This window comes from Ctenopharyngodon idella, chromosome 12, assembly GCF_019924925.1.
Source record: "Ctenopharyngodon idella isolate HZGC_01 chromosome 12, HZGC01, whole genome shotgun sequence".
NCBI lineage: Eukaryota > Metazoa > Chordata > Actinopteri > Cypriniformes > Xenocyprididae > Ctenopharyngodon > Ctenopharyngodon idella.
The window spans coordinates 22,537,005-22,556,128 of NC_067231.1; the positions used below are offsets into that span (position 1 = coordinate 22,537,005).

The 19,124-nt window shown below is 36.4% G+C and overlaps 2 protein-coding genes across 2 annotated transcripts; both read right to left on the reverse strand.

Moving 5' to 3' along the window:
- Positions 1-787: 787 nt before the first annotated feature.
- Positions 788-16,230, reverse strand: tmem235b (transmembrane protein 235b). Its single transcript, XM_051915012.1, has 4 exons — positions 15,264-16,230; positions 14,939-14,995; positions 14,627-14,764; positions 788-2,256 (listed from the first exon to the last, which is right to left on the reverse strand). Exons 1-4 carry the CDS (start codon positions 15,433-15,435, stop codon positions 2,021-2,023), a joined length of 603 nt encoding a protein of 200 aa, XP_051770972.1. The 5' UTR covers positions 15,436-16,230; the 3' UTR covers positions 788-2,020.
- Positions 16,231-16,373: 143 nt separating this feature from the next.
- On the reverse strand, positions 16,374-19,107 carry birc5a (baculoviral IAP repeat containing 5a). Its single transcript, XM_051915013.1, has 4 exons — positions 18,883-19,107; positions 18,681-18,790; positions 18,386-18,503; positions 16,374-16,727 (listed from the first exon to the last, which is right to left on the reverse strand). Exons 1-4 carry the CDS (start codon positions 18,988-18,990, stop codon positions 16,635-16,637), a joined length of 429 nt encoding a protein of 142 aa, XP_051770973.1. The 5' UTR covers positions 18,991-19,107; the 3' UTR covers positions 16,374-16,634.
- Between the last annotated feature and the right edge of the window lie 17 nt (positions 19,108-19,124).

The window sequence follows — 19,124 nt, forward strand, 5'->3', positions numbered from 1 at the left end:
CCACACCAATGGAACGTTAATTTCAGCCTTGTGTGGTCTGCTAGGGCTCTGATGGGGCCGTGTACGATTGATGGGGTGGACTAATCAGCTACTTATGGAGGAGGCCACAAAAACAGATTGGCTGCAACAGAAATTCAAAATTATTCAGTGAGAGCTTGAGTGCTATTACTGGACTCAATGTATTCATCTAAGAGATGTCAAAAATAGGCATGGTAACAAAACAATTTATAGGTTGTGAATAATTCAACAAAAAACATTTACATTTGTTTGGGATGCAGTAGTGCTTTCAGACCAGCCTGGTCTTTAAGTGAAATCTCTATAATTTACACAAATAATAATAATGCAAATGAACAATAATCAGTTTCAGTTTGGAAAGAAGCACCAAGACCAATATTTTGCTTGAATCAAAAAAGGTAGTCTCATCACTCACTTGTTAAATTTTCTTTCCACACCTGAAAATTAACTTGAATGATTCTGATTTCTTGCCTCTGCAAGAGCTTGTCACCCTCTGAGAGCGTTAAAGTAGACCCCTGACGTCTATGGTTACTGTTATCCTGCATAGAAAAAAAAAATTAAACCCACTGCTGCACTCTTAATACATTACAATCTTTATAATTCATAAATTCAGCCAAGTGTGCCAAAAGCACCTTAATTTATTTGAGTCATGACTGTGAGTCACATTTGTTCTTCTGTTGTTGATTTGTTTAAAGCTGTTTTTGTGTGTAATCAAAATTAGGGCATATCTGAAGTCATATCCAGAATCAACAACATGCAAACAACCATTAGCTACAGACAATTTATCTAAGATTTAATCTTGACAAATATCTTAAAGCATAATGTTCAAAATCAGAATAACAGTCAACAGAGATTTTCATAAAGCACTAGCTCTTTAAGACAACTATAACAACTATTTGACAAACAACAGCAGTTATTAATCAAGTTAAAGTGCAAAACACTCAAGAAACGCAAATATAAATAAGAAAATTGTATTAAAAGCAAAACATTGCTTATGAGAACAGTATTTACAAGAACAACACCATTCATAAGACAATCAAAGTCTCAGGGATTGTGGGATGTTTCTATATTGGCACTGCAAATTAAATTTGCTTCTGGTTTAATTGATAGAAATGTAAGGAGAGAAATAACTTTGATTAGATATGATCCATCTTAGCACATTGTTTCTAAAAAGGACAGTCTGAACCATGCAAATAAATTACAGATCAGATGCGGAAGCCTGAATTTAAAACATCAAAGAAATTATAAAGCAAATCATATTGCAGAATTCAAATGAATTTCTTTCAGAAAGACCTTTTCATACATTACACATATTGAATGAACAATGGAGTGCTGTAAATTATATACAGTAATGTCACGCTTCCTTTTACATGCTCCATTCATAATGTGAAATCAAGGACAATAACAGGAAGAGAAAAACAGCAAATACGAATACTGGAAAACAGGAGCCCAGCATAAAAGAGAGATGCAACAGTGAAATTCACTAGCAATTACAGTAGCAATTATCTACAAAAGATATGAAAATGAGCCAGACATAATCACTTGGTCTTTGAATTAGTTTATATACTATAAAATGACAGAGTTCATGGAAAGTAATGAAATGACCACTAACAGAGATAATAACTGAACAAAACTTACATAACAGACTTTGCACCATTTTGCAAGGGCAATTTGGTTGTCCAACTCTACACTACTGGTCAAAAGAAATGTTTCTCATGACCGTTTTTTGAAGACAAAACATGCTTATGTATGAATATCTTCACCACAATTGTTTTCTTTTGACATTTCAGTTTACTTCCATTTGTGTTATTTTATGGTTTTAATGACTTTACTATCTTCTAAAATGTGGAAAACGGTCATAATAGAAATAAATAGGTGTGTCCAAAATTTGGACCGGTAATGTACATGTGTAGGTTCTGCATTTTTGCTAACAATATAAGACCGAGAGGAGACAAATCGTGTCTACCTTGCCTGAAATGGACATGTATGGTTCAACGGACCTGCTCTATATGGGAGGGACAGACTCTTCATACTGAGTTAAAGGCACCAGCCTGGCAGCCAGCAGTAGAAGAAGGCCAGTGATCACCTCCAGAAGAAAGGAGATCCAGGCCATGCCCATAGACCAGCCGTATGATGTGTACACTTGAGCCATTTGCTCGCGGCCCATCCGCCTTTCAGTCTCTTCCAGAGCCTTCTGAGAGTACCTGATGTACAGGCTCACCCCAGAGAGAGTGAGAAGACCTGAGAAAACACATGCACAAGCACGCATGAATGCACCCACACAAACAAAACCAATTAAGTATCATTTAGACAACACCTTGTTGTTCTATCAGAGGTTACAAGACACTCATTGCTTGGTAGATGGATTTTAAGACAGTTAACATTTATCTGTGGGCTAAAAATGAATTTGATTTAACAACAATCAGTCTTGATTCAGCAGATCTAACAGGACGTTAAAATCCAGTCGCTGTTATTATTATGTTTCTTGGCAATTTCTATTAATCAATGACAAGTAGTTGACAGAACATTTGTTGTGTGTGGGCTGTAGTGGTTTTATTAATGCCACAAATTCAGTCATAAATAATCAGGCCTAATCCAGGCAGCATTTAAAGTCTCTGATGTGCTGGTATTTTGTACCTATAACAACTTCTTTTTGTAAAATGTTTTGCTTGTAAAGCGAGATTGTACCATCTTTCATTTTTTGGAAAATAGATAAATACCACAGGCCCCTAAAGGGACATGGTGATGAAAGAAATAATATGAGATAGGAGGAAAATGTCCTCCTAAAAAAATGTTTTGCATTCCCCCAAGAAACTTCGCATTCACTCGCAAAGAGCACAAAGTTTTGAGGAGGAACGCAAAGTTTCTCCTAGGTGTATATGACTTTCTGATGAACACAATCGGAGATATATTAATAAATATCCTGAAGCATCCGAGCTTTATAATGGCAGTGAGCGGGATCAACGAGTATGAGCTGAAGAAAGTGCCTCCATCCACATCCATCCATCATAAACGTGTACTCCACATGGCTCAGGGGGGTTAAAAAAGGCCTACTGAAGTGAAGCGATGCGTTTGTGTAAAAAATGTACATATTTAACAAGTTATGAAGTAAAATATCTAGCTTCCGCCAGAATGCCTTCCGTAATCACCTTTTTTTGTATTCAACTTGTTAAATATGGATTTTTTTTTTTACACAAATGCATCACTTCGCTTCACAAGGCCTTTATTAACCCCCCGGAGTCATATGGAGTTTATGATTATGATGGATGGATGTGGATGGAAGCACTTTCTTCAGCTCATACTCGTTGATCCCGCTGCCATTATAAAGCTCGGATGCATCAGGCTATTTATTAATATATCTCCGATTGTGTTCATCAGAAAGAAGAAAGTCATACACACCTAGGATGGCTTGAGGGTGAGTAAAGCTTGGGGTAGTTTTCACTTGAAAGTGAACAAATCCTTGTCTCCGAAATGTGTAGTTCGATCATGACAACTCTCGGAATAGATTTAAACAGCATTTATTGATAAGCAGGGAATGTACATAGGCTTACACCATGTCTACACCGGATGCGAGTGGCGTGATGCAATGTGATAAAAGACAATAGAACCCATTATAATCAGTGATGCTGTCTACACTGGATGTGGCGCGATGCAACGCGAAATGACTAATACTGGACAGTAAACTGATGCCTCGTTCTATTTATGACATACTCCAAGCACTCACGATACTTCTCATAGGAAGGACAAATGGATTTGCAATGGTCGCTTTGTCGCATCCAGTGTAGACAGCTTCTAGCTGATGTGGCGCGGTGGGTGCGATGCTTCAACTGTCTCGTTTGGTTTAGACGCGGTATTAGTCTTTGTGGACTAGATCTGCTATGCTGCTGCTCCTGCATGAGTGAAGGATACTACCGAAAAATGCACATGAATATGGTAAGTAGAATTCGAGCTGCTGCAAGAAAAGTAAGGAGACCCCCCTAGCAGATCTAGGCAGGTGGTGCTGGGGAAGGTGGAGGGCTAGTAAAATTCCCATGGTTGATCTGGTTCGGGACATAAATAAATAGGTTACGCAGATAGAACAAATAGAATGATTGGCCAGAGCGGTCGGCTTTAAGAGAACCAATCAGCTGCTCAGAAGAGTTTCATGATATTTCTGAGAAAATATTTGTTATTGTTTGAAGATGCCACTTGGTTTGATATTTTATTTCTAATTCAATGACACTGAAGTGTGACGTAAGTTGCAAATAGGGCGGCACGATATGAAAAATAACATTTAACTTAAACGCGATTATCGCTTAAACGCGATTCTTAGTGCGATTATGATTTTTTTTTTTATGCGCAGCTTGTCAATGAAGAATGGCTCCAAATGCTAATCCATCTGAAAGCACTGCAAGTTCGAGTTGCTTATAATCAGGGTTGGGGAGTAACGGAATATATGTAACGGCGTTATGTAATCAGGATACAAAAATCCTGTAACAGTAATTCGTTACAGTCAAAAAACATAGTAATCAGATTACAGTTACATTTTGAAAAAAGGGGGAATACTATTAGGATCACAATGGTTTCATTAAAAACTAAATAAATCATTATCTTGCCATAATAACACATATTAAGCGCTGCTTGATTATACAGTATTTCCTGGTTCTGTTGCCAGTGATAACTCACGTGAGCCACCTGCTGGTGCATGCGCAAATAACACCCGTCTACAATCTCCTCAGACGCAGTTTGAATCACTGCTGCTAGTTGAAACGATGCTGCCCACAGGGAAAAAGGCTTTCAATTCATGGAAATTTCACTGCTATTTTGTTTTCAAAAAAGAAAATGCAAACAACATGGTTGAACAGTGCAAACCCCGCTTTCCAGCTACGAAAACACTTTCTTTATCAAAGGACTAAAAAATAATCTGTAATACCATACTGTAGCCACTAGATGTCTGTATAGACCTTTACACACATATATATATATATATATATATATATATATATATATATATATACATATATATGTGTGTGTGTGTGTGTGTGTATTCCCAAGTTGTGGAAATGAGACATGATTGCTTAGTTTTAATAGTTTTTAAAAGTAACCAAAATGCTAAACATTAAAATTAAAGCAGAACAAAAATGAACAGAATGTATGATCCGAGCTTGTTCAGTTTGGTTATGATCTGATGTCACTTTTATATTTTTAAGCTTTAAACAACAACAACAACGATAATAATACTGTAATAGATATTATATCAGATTTTTAAAATATTTCTATTGTTGAGACCCATTCAAAAGTATGGAACGTCTAACATTTAAAAACTTGCAGAAATTGAGAAGAAATAATTCAAATTAAATTTAAAAGTGCAATTTATTTACAGTAAAGTTGACCCCTTACAGTAAAGTTTACCCTCTTCTTTCTTTCTTTACATATGTGACCTTAAAGTAATCCAAAAGTAATCAGATTACATTACTTTCATATTGTGGTACTTGGATTACGTTACTGAATACTTTTTTTATGAAGTAATTTATATCTGTAACGGAATACATTTTTAAAGTAACCCTCCCATATGATGCTTGTTATCTTCTTCTGTGGCAGGGGATATTTGGAGTTTCTGCGCAAAGAGCGCCCTCTGGCTTTCAGATGGAGAAGCATTTACTTCTGATCACAGAGCTGTACAGCTCTGACAAGCTGCGCATTAAATAATCGCAGCCTTTGCCAAATCACGTGCGATTTAATCACAATAAATCGTGCAGCCCTAGTTGCAAAATACTTTTTGTAAACACCATATTTAACAAGTTATGAAGTAAAATATCTAGCTTCCGCCAGAATGCCTTCCGTAATCACCTTTTTTTGTATTCAACTTGTTAAATATGGATTTTTTTTTTTACACAAATGCATCACTTCGCTTCACAAGGCCTTTATTAACCCCCCGGAGTCATATGGAGTTTATGATTATGATGGATGGATGTGGATGGAAGCACTTTCTTCAGCTCATACTCGTTGATCCCGCTGCCATTATAAAGCTCGGATGCATCAGGCTATTTATTAATATATCTCCGATTGTGTTCATCAGAAAGAAGAAAGTCATACACACCTAGGATGGCTTGAGGGTGAGTAAAGCTTGGGGTAGTTTTCACTTGAAAGTGAACAAATCCTTGTCTCCGAAATGTGTAGTTCGATCATGACAACTCTCGGAATAGATTTAAACAGCATTTATTGATAAGCAGGGAATGTACATAGGCTTACACCATGTCTACACCGGATGCGAGTGGCGTGATGCAATGTGATAAAAGACAATAGAACCCATTATAATCAGTGATGCTGTCTACACTGGATGTGGCGCGATGCAACGCGAAATGACTAATACTGGACAGTAAACTGATGCCTCGTTCTATTTATGACATACTCCAAGCACTCACGATACTTCTCATAGGAAGGACAAATGGATTTGCAATGGTCGCTTTGTCGCATCCAGTGTAGACAGCTTCTAGCTGATGTGGCGCGGTGGGTGCGATGCTTCAACTGTCTCGTTTGGTTTAGACGCGGTATTAGTCTTTGTGGACTAGATCTGCTATGCTGCTGCTCCTGCATGAGTGAAGGATACTACCGAAAAATGCACATGAATATGGTAAGTAGAATTCGAGCTGCTGCAAGAAAAGTAAGGAGACCCCCCTAGCAGATCTAGGCAGGTGGTGCTGGGGAAGGTGGAGGGCTAGTAAAATTCCCATGGTTGATCTGGTTCGGGACATAAATAAATAGGTTACGCAGATAGAACAAATAGAATGATTGGCCAGAGCGGTCGGCTTTAAGAGAACCAATCAGCTGCTCAGAAGAGTTTCATGATATTTCTGAGAAAATATTTGTTATTGTTTGAAGATGCCACTTGGTTTGATATTTTATTTCTAATTCAATGACACTGAAGTGTGACGTAAGTTGCAAATAGGGCGGCACGATATGAAAAATAACATTTAACTTAAACGCGATTATCGCTTAAACGCGATTCTTAGTGCGATTATGATTTTTTTTTTTATGCGCAGCTTGTCAATGAAGAATGGCTCCAAATGCTAATCCATCTGAAAGCACTGCAAGTTCGAGTTGCTTATAATCAGGGTTGGGGAGTAACGGAATATATGTAACGGCGTTATGTAATCAGGATACAAAAATCCTGTAACAGTAATTCGTTACAGTCAAAAAACATAGTAATCAGATTACAGTTACATTTTGAAAAAAGGGGGAATACTATTAGGATCACAATGGTTTCATTAAAAACTAAATAAATCATTATCTTGCCATAATAACACATATTAAGCGCTGCTTGATTATACAGTATTTCCTGGTTCTGTTGCCAGTGATAACTCACGTGAGCCACCTGCTGGTGCATGCGCAAATAACACCCGTCTACAATCTCCTCAGACGCAGTTTGAATCACTGCTGCTAGTTGAAACGATGCTGCCCACAGGGAAAAAGGCTTTCAATTCATGGAAATTTCACTGCTATTTTGTTTTCAAAAAAGAAAATGCAAACAACATGGTTGAACAGTGCAAACCCCGCTTTCCAGCTACGAAAACACTTTCTTTATCAAAGGACTAAAAAATAATCTGTAATACCATACTGTAGCCACTAGATGTCTGTATAGACCTTTACACACATATATATATATATATATACATATATATGTGTGTGTGTGTGTGTGTGTGTGTGTGTATTCCCAAGTTGTGGAAATGAGACATGATTGCTTAGTTTTAATAGTTTTTAAAAGTAACCAAAATGCTAAACATTAAAATTAAAGCAGAACAAAAATGAACAGAATGTATGATCCGAGCTTGTTCAGTTTGGTTATGATCTGATGTCACTTTTATATTTTTAAGCTTTAAACAACAACAACAACGATAATAATACTGTAATAGATATTATATCAGATTTTTAAAATATTTCTATTGTTGAGACCCATTCAAAAGTATGGAACGTCTAACATTTAAAAACTTGCAGAAATTGAGAAGAAATAATTCAAATTAAATTTAAAAGTGCAATTTATTTACAGTAAAGTTGACCCCTTACAGTAAAGTTTACCCTCTTCTTTCTTTCTTTACATATGTGACCTTAAAGTAATCCAAAAGTAATCAGATTACATTACTTTCATATTGTGGTACTTGGATTACGTTACTGAATACTTTTTTTATGAAGTAATTTATATCTGTAACGGAATACATTTTTAAAGTAACCCTCCCATATGATGCTTGTTATCTTCTTCTGTGGCAGGGGATATTTGGAGTTTCTGCGCAAAGAGCGCCCTCTGGCTTTCAGATGGAGAAGCATTTACTTCTGATCACAGAGCTGTACAGCTCTGACAAGCTGCGCATTAAATAATCGCAGCCTTTGCCAAATCACGTGCGATTTAATCACAATAAATCGTGCAGCCCTAGTTGCAAAATACTTTTTGTAAACACCAAGAGTGCTGTACTGATTCAGATCTTTAATAATCTTTTGCTTAAGTTTTAAATGGCATATTTTGCGCCTGTGCTAAATCATCTGGATCCAATGATCTCATTCCCACTCATATTTTATTGCTAAAGCTCGCTTAATGTTTGCACTGTAATTTAGTTTAATAAACCCATATTTTAAGCTGCCAAAAACTATTTGTCTTTTTCTTTGATCAACTGAACCAGATCTGAATACAAAAACATTCTCAGAGACTGTCTCCCTAAACACTCCTCTTACTGTAAGCACAGAGCCATAAACACACAACTAGTCTACGGCATCCGCTCTCAGAATTAAGAGAAGCATCAGCGATGTAAATAGGGAGGAAGTCAAACTAGTTTCCTGTGGCACCCTGGTGCGCCTGATGATTCCAAGACGTGAGCCATTATTACCAAATCTTCATTAAAACAGAATGTGCTGATGTGGATACACAGCAGCAAAAATCACATCTAATTAAACACTGACAAAATGAGAATGGATTTCCACAACAGCCATAATATGCACATAAAATTAAGAGCCAATAAACAGAGAGTTTCTAATTAGCACGGCCGAGAGTCTAGACAGGAACACACTGACTTGTTTTTGATCTTACATTTGCCGGTTCATTTAGAACAAACAGTCTGTACTCTCCAGAAACTACTGATTATTTTTATATGGCACTGTGTTCGTCACAGCCTGGTGAATGGATGCACTGATTTTCTTAAAAGCATCATCTTATGAGCGGAAGACCATTAACAATGCGGTCCATGTGAAATTCTCTGATGTAAAAATATTCCTTCAAAATTGCATCCACATTTTCACTACGTTCCTGTCCATGATAACCAATCCAAAAAATAAATAGAGGACATGCCGAAAAATAAAGACAATATAAGCAAGTAGCAAGAATGATGCCAAAAATTGACCCTCTCATTTACATTCCAAGCTTCACCGTGTTAAACACTTGCCATGCGCTCTTTATTACCATGGTGGTAAATGCTAGGAATCATTGGCTGGCTCCTTTAAGGAAACCTTTATTCAAGTCATATGCCTTCAGGCTACATAGTGAGAGGACACTCTCAGATGCAGGCTGTGAAAAGCTGTTTGGTGTCGGGGTAAACAGCAAGCCAGCTATGTCTCAACAATATCTATGTGTGCATGTACGAAGATCAAAGCAAAATTCTTAAGTTGCTTTGGGATTTCTTGCAGGGGTCTCAGGAAATGAGATCTGGTTGCACTCAGCATGGATTATTATTCTATTTTATTTTCTTCTTCTTATACATGTGTTTACTGTCTGAAGAACAAAAGCAATATCTTCACATTTAAATGAGAGACTGATGCATGGTCAGAATAACTGGAGGCTGTATTATCCTTCACATAAATCTACCCAGATCTTTTTTGGTTTCACCTTTCCCTTCCACCTTAAGATTATCGATTTCAATCACAGCTGGGGGGACGTTCTGTATTACCCTATCAATTACATGAGAGGAAAACGATGAAACGCAATAACTTCAGTCCCATAAGACTCTGACATAACAATTACTCTAAGTGAATAATGTCTTCAGCCTTCCAGTTTTTGAATGTCATTCAGTGTACTGCACAGCAAAATGCTTGAACTTGAACTTTGTTTATCTGTGGCACCCCATCAGTCTTCAGACACAAGTTTAATTTTACTTGTAAAATGTATTTTCTATCCAACAAAATTCTTTTTGCTCACTTTTTCTAGCAGGTATATGGCTGTTGTTGGGCTCATGAATGTTAATTATGTTGTCTGCGTTTGCCCAAAGAGATTTGTTATAAACCTAAATATACTTGATTTAGTTAAACTAATTGAAAAGTGTACGGTCGAAGTAGTAATAGAAGATGTTTGCTGTCGTAATGATGACAGTAGCGCACACAAAAGTAGTAGCTGTTCTGTGCTCCGGTGCCGTTAGCGATCACACTACATGCGTACCGCGCCTGAGCCCAACTGAACCATGCTCTGGCTCACCTCTTCCAAGCGGGCCAGGGATGGTTAAACCAAAGCCACTAGATGGCAAGCTTGCAAACTTTAGCCAAAAAAGTGCAACAGCTAATGCTAACGCTGCAGCTTTGGCGGAACACAGAGAAGGAGACCAGAGGCTGTTTTTTCTGAATGCATGTCAGTGGAAGAGAGGCTTCACTACACTGAATAATAGGGTGACCAGACGTTCCCGTTTTCCGGGGACAGTCACGGTTTTTGGTGTTCTGTCCCCGACTGGAGCTGTCCCCGGAAATGTCCCCGTTTTACAACCCGCAAATACACTGCAAAGAAAACACGACCAACATACAGCAGCCTGTTGATTATCGGAGCAATCGTGTAGTGATTATATTCACCAACAGAGGGGGCTGTGCAGCTACACTTGGTCGCGCGTGCGCCGCTGTTCATGAAGAACAGTCAAATATCAAAATAAACATTGTTATCGGCCTCAAGGTAATATCATACTAACTATTCATGTTAAACTAAAGTAATACTGTTTGTATGTTTTTTGTAACAGGGCCTCAACAGGGTGTAGGATTGTTTTGCACAATTTTAAACGTCCACAAAAGTTCCACAGTCACAACGCAGCAATTTTCACACATACATCTTAACTATATAACGTGGTAAAGGTACACTCAGATAAATAAATAAATAAATAAATAAATGAAATAAATAATACACTTGCAACTTACTTTGTGCTTAAAATTAGTCTAAAATGCAAAATAATAGTTAAAAATAAACTTAAAAGTTTTAACTTTTAACTTAAGTTTCTAACTTAAATGTTAAAAAGTTGTAATTTCTGTATACAGTATAATCAGCTTGTGAAAATGAAAATATTAAACTCAATAATGAATGTTAAAAAATATTTGTTAAATGCCATTTTATTGATCTTATCTTATATTTATGTTGTTTTATTTTTGTAAAGTAATGTGCTTTTGTAAAGTCATACTTCTGTTATACTGTTTTGAACTGCTTTTGCAATGGTTACTATGAATAGTGTAATTTGTAGACTATTGTAGGTTGAATTGTAGGCTATTAAAACCAGACCAAAAATCCTAATAATCAAACTAAATCGTAATAATTATTTATGTAATAATATAAGGAACCCACAGCAATTAAAAAAACAAAAACATTCAAAAATGTATTGTCCCGGTTTTTCAATTAATATATAATAACAAATGAGATTTCTATGATATTTTGACCACTCAAATAGGAAATGTTTCCATTTCAGAAATCTGGTTACCTTACTGAATAAACCACTTTTTTGAGGAAATATCTTATTTAATGAACTGACTGCCTGTCCGCTAATCTTCAACATGTTTTATGCTAAAACATACTTTTGTTGGGAACGATATGTAGATTTTATTATGATAAAAAATAATGTTTTAATGGTAATATTGAGTAATGCTGTGTATTGTCTAAAGAAAGTTAAAAAAAAAAATATTTCAATGTTTTCTTTATTTGGCTTTCAGGTTTTACCAACTATGATAAGACTTTAAATTCTAATGACAGGCTAAACCTGAATTGTAATGATTTATAACTGCCACGTGCCTAATGATGATAATATGACGCTTTTTAATGAATGAAGTTAAAAAATACATATTATTTTAATGAATTAAATATTTTTAAAATTACAATTAAGTTTTTAGTGTAATCTTAAATGTAGTTTTATGCGCACTGCAGTGACTAGTAATTTACAACTAGTAGAGCTATTTGCGCTCTTTTTTTCTGCTCATTAAAGCACATTCCACAAACACTGCAGTCCTACTGTACTTTTATGAGTGATAAAACACCCAATATAGAACATTTATTCACAAAACTAATTCACAAGGAACTGTTTAACGCAAACTGTAACTGACTGTCATAAAACTTTGAATGGCAATGATAGGCTGAGTTGACTCACGTGATCCGAGCTAGCCATTACGCTTTCTCCAATGTTAAAACCCCTGACCCTCTCATCTCCCCATAATAAGACAATCACTGGTTAAACGATCACCTAGTGTGAGTACACCCTTGCTGAAATCGGTGAAAGGGATTACCACCTGTGAGTTAGTCCTGCCCACGTAATTACACCAGTAGGTGGCGAGTAAATGTATATTGAGTGATGCCCGATTTAATTTATGTGAAAAACCTGTATCTAAAGCTATTTTAACAGAAAAATAGCTTTCAAAATGTATGGGGACAAGCCTGGTTTTCTGACAATTTGTGCTACCTTCAGTTAAACTGTAATTTTTCAAGTTAAATGTGTAGTAAGCAATTTCTGAGATACACTTAATATTTGAATCAACCCAAACAAACACACCCTCCCTTCATTGCTCCGCCCCCAAAATGCATGAAAGAGTGGATGCATATTTATCATAGCTGAAGTGAAGCAAATAATGCTTCACAAAAAAAAAAGAGTTGGTTGTTAGTCGCCAGCAGCACACCATCTCCAGACAAACAATAACACTCAAAACTGTCCTGCTACTATAGCTAACTTCAGTGTTGAGGGTAATGCATTACAAGTAACTTGAGTTACATAATCAGGTTACTTTTTCAAATAAGTAACACAAGTTACTTCTTCACATTTAATGACTGGCAGCTCTCCTGTCTCCATTTTGAGAGAAATAAAGTGCAGAGGAGTTGTGTGCGCTGTGTAAACATGATGGTTATTATAGTTTTAGATTAAATGTGAAGATCCATTTACTCATCTCACTTGCACGAAAACATTCAGTATTCCTCAAAATGAATAAAAACAGTGAAATGCAATCTCAGAATTGTACGCATACCTGTAATAATTAACTATATTAAATGACACAAATATACTTTATGTATTTAATCTCAATTTATTAACCAATGTCTTTGCTGCTGAAGCAAAAATTATTTAAGATTAGATTTAGAAATAAGAGTGAAGAACTGCTTTCTCCTGTATCCTTATTCTTCTTCTTTTTCCAGAATGGCAGCACAGCTGAAAGATTTGCCGGAGGCTTATTCATTTCACTTTTGGTGTGAAAAGACCTTTACATGTGCCAAAAATATATTTTTTTTGTTGTTGTTATTAAAAAACAAAACAAGCAAGCCCAGCCCAGGTGAGAAAAAGTAACGCAAATGTAATGTAACGCATTACTTTTCAAAAAAAAAGTAACTAAGTAATTTAATTAGTTACTTTTTTAGGGAGTAACACAATATTGTAATGCATTACTTTCCCCAACACTGGTTAACTTTACAACAACAGCATATCTTAGTTCTAACCCTAACTTTAAAACCATGCAATGGTGGAACTAGAGTTTTACACATGGGGTGGCCAGGGGGTGGTCAAGACTACTTCAAGAGGTCCATAACCCTAATCTGGCATTTAAAAAGCATGAATGAATCCTATGATTACTAATTAGAGATGGAAGTGATAACCATGATTTCTTCAATGTGGCAGATAGTGTGGTCCAAAAGGTTTATTTCACATTACAAACATCAGCTAAATATCCTTATACTATAACTTATGACAATGTGACTGCACTGCATGTATTACTAGAACTATCTTTTCCATGTTTTATAGCGGTTGTACCGAATGACCTGATGTTTCGGGACATGCGTATGAGCAAGTGAAAACATGAATTTTTCAAATAGTTAAAAGAGAGATAATTACTTTGCTTCATGACCATGTGGTCCTTTACAGGTGTCTGAATGATGTCACATTCTGTCACATGATATTGACCGCATGACTTGATTCAAAATGGTCCCTTTATATTGGTTACTCCGAATGACATCAATGAAATTCATTTTTCCGGACATTCTTTCTCATAACAAAGCAACAACTTCTACACATAATTTTAATTCCATTTTGCACTATGCTGATATATGATGTTATAAAATCAAACCAGAATAAAAAATACATACATTTATTACATTTTAAGATGTTTTAATCACAAATGAAATGGCTGTATTGGCCTTTGGATGATTAAACCGAATGACCTTTTGACACTTCAAAATCTTTAAAATACATTTATATGTAGGAAAATATAATTAAAACCTTTAGGATTCAATAAAAGAGTTCTAATTGTACTGCCTTACATACTTTGAATGTCATATCTTTGTTTTTTATTATTATTAAGGCCTTTGGACAAAAATGGACCCATCACGTCATTGACCCATGTTTGTTTACTGAGCTAACCATGGCATTCAGTGGGTCAGACTTACTGCACAGGAGGAAATATGAAGCAGATCCAATCAGGAGTGTCCGGCTTCTGGCTAGGGAACTGACGAGACCGCAGATACCTCCAAACACCAGCATCACCAGACTCAGGGGCAGTAAGACGGCAATCGCCTTATGCATGACTGAATGAAGCAAACACAGAAATGGCTTATAAAATAAACTAATATCTTATCCATGGCTCAGTGATACAGATAGCCTATAGCCAAATATTTCATGATGGAACATGGACTGCAGTACAATAAGCAGTGTTTAGAGAGAGTTATGGTCATTGTGTTTATGAAAAGGATAACACTCACTTTCCATCTGCCTTTCTGATTCTGAATATCCAGTGTCTTCTGTATGACTTTGGACATCTAAAGCCAAAAACACCAAGCAAGTCACCAGGGTGCACAAATTATGTTGTGGGTGCAGTCTCTATGAAATCATTTTATGCCTACTTATTCAGTTAAGATAGAAAAGGTCCTGGAAATTCATTGGTCAAATGAACTGTGAACTACGCACCAGTACAAGCCCAAGATATTACCAATGCATCTATTAAAAAAAAAAAAAATCGGACTACGACCAGAGTTCATTCAAAGCTTCTCATGCGTAAAGTCATGATAATGAAAATGAGCGCCATACCTTCTGTAACTCCCCAAAGTCCAGAGTTACTGCGCGCCGGGTCAGTGTGGTTCGCGCGCTTGTCTTCAATGATGTACCAGTATTCAGTTCCAATGGCGAGCGCTAAACAGCTGAAACTAAGAACACCAGTTAAACCCCCGCTGACGACCACGAAACCGAATGTCATTTTCATATCGGAGAGGATATTTGCGATTCCGATTCAGGACAATCCCTAAACTAAGCTGAAAACCATACCATTTGCGACAGGCTTTAGCTGTGCGACGCGATCAGATGCTGTACTGAAGGGTCCCAGAAGCTGATGGAATAAATCACACGCGCGCCCGACAGCTGGAATAAGTGATGCTGACTGTCCATCCAAGATGTCGACAACATATGCTGACATGCAAGGTGTTATTAGCAGAAAAGTTGTGTGGTTTTAAGAGAAAACGTTGGTTGCTTGAACATTTATTCCTCAACGGTGTGTGCAGTCTGTGTCCAACTAACAATGAGCGCAAGATTACGCATGACTGGTACAGAGGAAACATGACGTACAGTGCATGACCAACACCCTTCATGGCATTATCCATCCATCTTTTTTTTTGTAATCATAAATCAAAAATACTGATACAAAGTCTTTCCACACTAAATTCCATGATTGTTCCAGTAGCCTAATTTATGCCTTCATTCATACTGGGTCAAGACTTTTTTCTCTAAAGATTAGTGTCACTAAGAGCAATTTGGACACAAACAAAAGCATGCACAACACCGGAAAATTGGATGAAAAAGTGGGTGCTTAACCAAAAAAATAACAATAAAGCAAGTAGGCACACCACTGCTCCAAAATTAGAAACTTATTAACAGACTTTCACAAAGGTAACTGTATAATTTTTGGAGCTGTGGTGTGCTGACTTTATTTTTATTTTACTAAGAGCAATTTTGCCAATGTAATATTTTAGAGCGGGGCATAAGGAGAAATACAAAGTAACTGCAATAACCTTAATATGGACTTTTCCATACCTGAAAATTTCCCAAGAGAATTCTGTTACAGCTACAATGAGAAACTTTAAATTTTTACTTCAGTTTTTACTGACAGAACAGACAAAAGACTGAAAGAATAAGACATGAGAATCATTTTTTAACAGAGGCCATGGGAGAGTCTTTTTATTAAGCTCATTTTAAAATAAATACTGTAAAAGTAAGAAAAATATGTGTAATAAGATCAACTTCAACAGGTGACAGGACAAAGATTTCATCACAGGTAACATTTAAAAAGAACATGTATCGTTCCATGACATACAAAAGTAAGAAAAGAGGGAGTTCCACAAAAAAAAAAAAAAAAAAAAAAAAAGGATCACAGCAAAACGCTGTCAGCATGGCCTTCACTGAACCGCTTCATTCCTCCCCCATTGCCGTCTGGATGATCTGGTTTCTTTTGATTTTCACAGCCTCTTGAAATTTATCAATCGCCTGGGTACATGATTTTTTCTGAAAGATTAAAGCATGTTGAAAGTCTTTTTGAAAGTGAAAAAGTATTGTTATGCTATTTCATTCATACTCTTAGCATGTAAATTTAAAATAATCAAATGAAATATGATAATATTCAGCTATGGAAACATGGAAGTGGCATTTCAGTTGCAAAAACACACCTTGTTGACATGTTTTTCCTTGTCACAAGAAAAATACAAGTCAAATACTACAATCTAGGTCATCTACTTTGGGGGAAAAAAAATAAATAAAAATTCTATATAGTGGCATTTAAAATAGCATGTATAAAAGCTGTTTACATAATGACCAAGGAAATCTGGGAAATAATACATATTTTAAATATAAGAAATTAAATGTCCCGTAAGAGTGTTTATAAAACTAAAGTGCAGAATACACATAACTATAAACAAAAGGGATTTGAGACTTGACTTTATCTCCTGAACATATCTAATAATATTATACACGTCCTACATACCTATCGTAATGCATTACGGGTCACCGTGAGACATGTTCCTGGATCAACATTTTGCTGGTCCTGGAACAACACTTCTGTCTGAAAATTTAGTCCTAACCCTAGTCCTACCCATAACTTATCCCTAAAATTAGAGGGAAATGATTGGTGAATAACACTAATATAGAAGCACTAAACCCTGGTTGTAAGCTTGTCCTTCAAATCTGATTGGTCGATTGGAACAAAGATGATCATCCAGGAACACGTTGTACTTGGTGAAATCACGTTCACCGTGCATTACGATAATATACAGAGGGAAGTATTCAATGTTTTTTTCACTCCACTACTGTCACCTGATGGAGTTCTGGTTCCTTGCCATTATCACCTTTGGCTTGCTCAGTTTGGGTTTAAAAGACAATTCAGTAATATTATAGATTTAAAGGATTAGTTCACTTCAGAATTAAAATTTCCTGATAATTTACTCACCCCCATGTCATCCAAGATGTCTTTCTTTCAATCAGTTGAAAAGAAATTAATCAATTTTTATTTTTTAGAAAATGACCGATCGTTTCACTAGATAAGACCCTTATTACTCGTCTGGGATCACGTAGAGGCCTTTGAAGCTGCACTGAAACTGCAATTTGGACCTTCAACCCGTTGTACCCTGGTGAAGTCCACTATATGGAGAAAAATCCTGGAATGTTTTCCTCAAAAACCTTAATTTCTTTTCGACTGAAGAAAGAAAGACATAAACATCTTGGATGACATGGGGGTAATTAAATTATCAGGAAATTTTAATTCTGAAGTGAACTAATCCTTTAACTGCACTGACACAATCAGATGAAAACAAATTTTGAACTGAGATTGATAATGACACTACATTGACACGGTTATTGAGCTGAATAATGACACTAATGCCTTCAGTAGAGCTTCTTATAGCTGAATTGAACTTGTTTCAAAAATTGACCTTTACAACATTGACAATTATTGAACTGAACAAACAACAAACTAAATTGAGCTGAACAACGACACCATTGTGTTCTGTAGAGCTGCTTTACAGCTGAAACTGAATTTGTTACATAATAGATTACATTTACACTGTTATTTTCCTGTTTATTAATGTGAAGCTACTCTGCAACAAACTGTACTGCATAAAGCGCTATATAAATAAATGTGACTTGATTTCTGTAAGTGAGCTCATACTTACAACGATAAACTTCTGTCTCTCTTTCTGAAGTTTCAGAAACTCCTCCACAGTCAGACTGTCCACTGTCTTCTTCAGCAAGATAAAATCACAGGAGGAAGAATGTGTTTTATGCTCTTTCCTGATAACACAAGAAAACCACAAGCACATCAGGAACAAAATGCGCAATAAGGGGGCTGATGACATTTATTAAATTAAATAACCCTGACTTGAAATCCGGGTCTTATTGCATTACAGAGACAAAGCTTCTCTCAGATCTATAATGCAGTAGAGGAAAGTTTCAAAGACACGGACTCACTCGGGGTCATCCTCAGGTTCCCATCCTTCCAGCTCTTTCAGACAGAAGAAACACTGAGCTATATCCGGACTATTCTCCGACGGGGTGTGAATAAATCCAGCTTTGGCCATCTATAATACAAAAAAAGCAGAAAAACACGCGTTTCCTTTTGTAGCACATACAAAACAAATTTCTGGGCTTGTTGATCAAAGGGTTCACTCACGTTTTCTGGAGTGCAAATGCAGCCCTCTTCAAACGGCCACCCAACGAATGTTTGAAGTCTGTTCTCATAAAAGTACATTTTGGTCTGGTCGTCACTACCCAGGTCCATTTTCTTGAAATATGAAGAGTAATATTAAAAATAAAAAGAATGAGGACCGAGATACTCCAGTGGTTATTATCGTTTCTTCCGGTTAACGTTTAAAATTTAGAGCGCAAGTTTTGATTGGCTAAAGGGCGTCACTT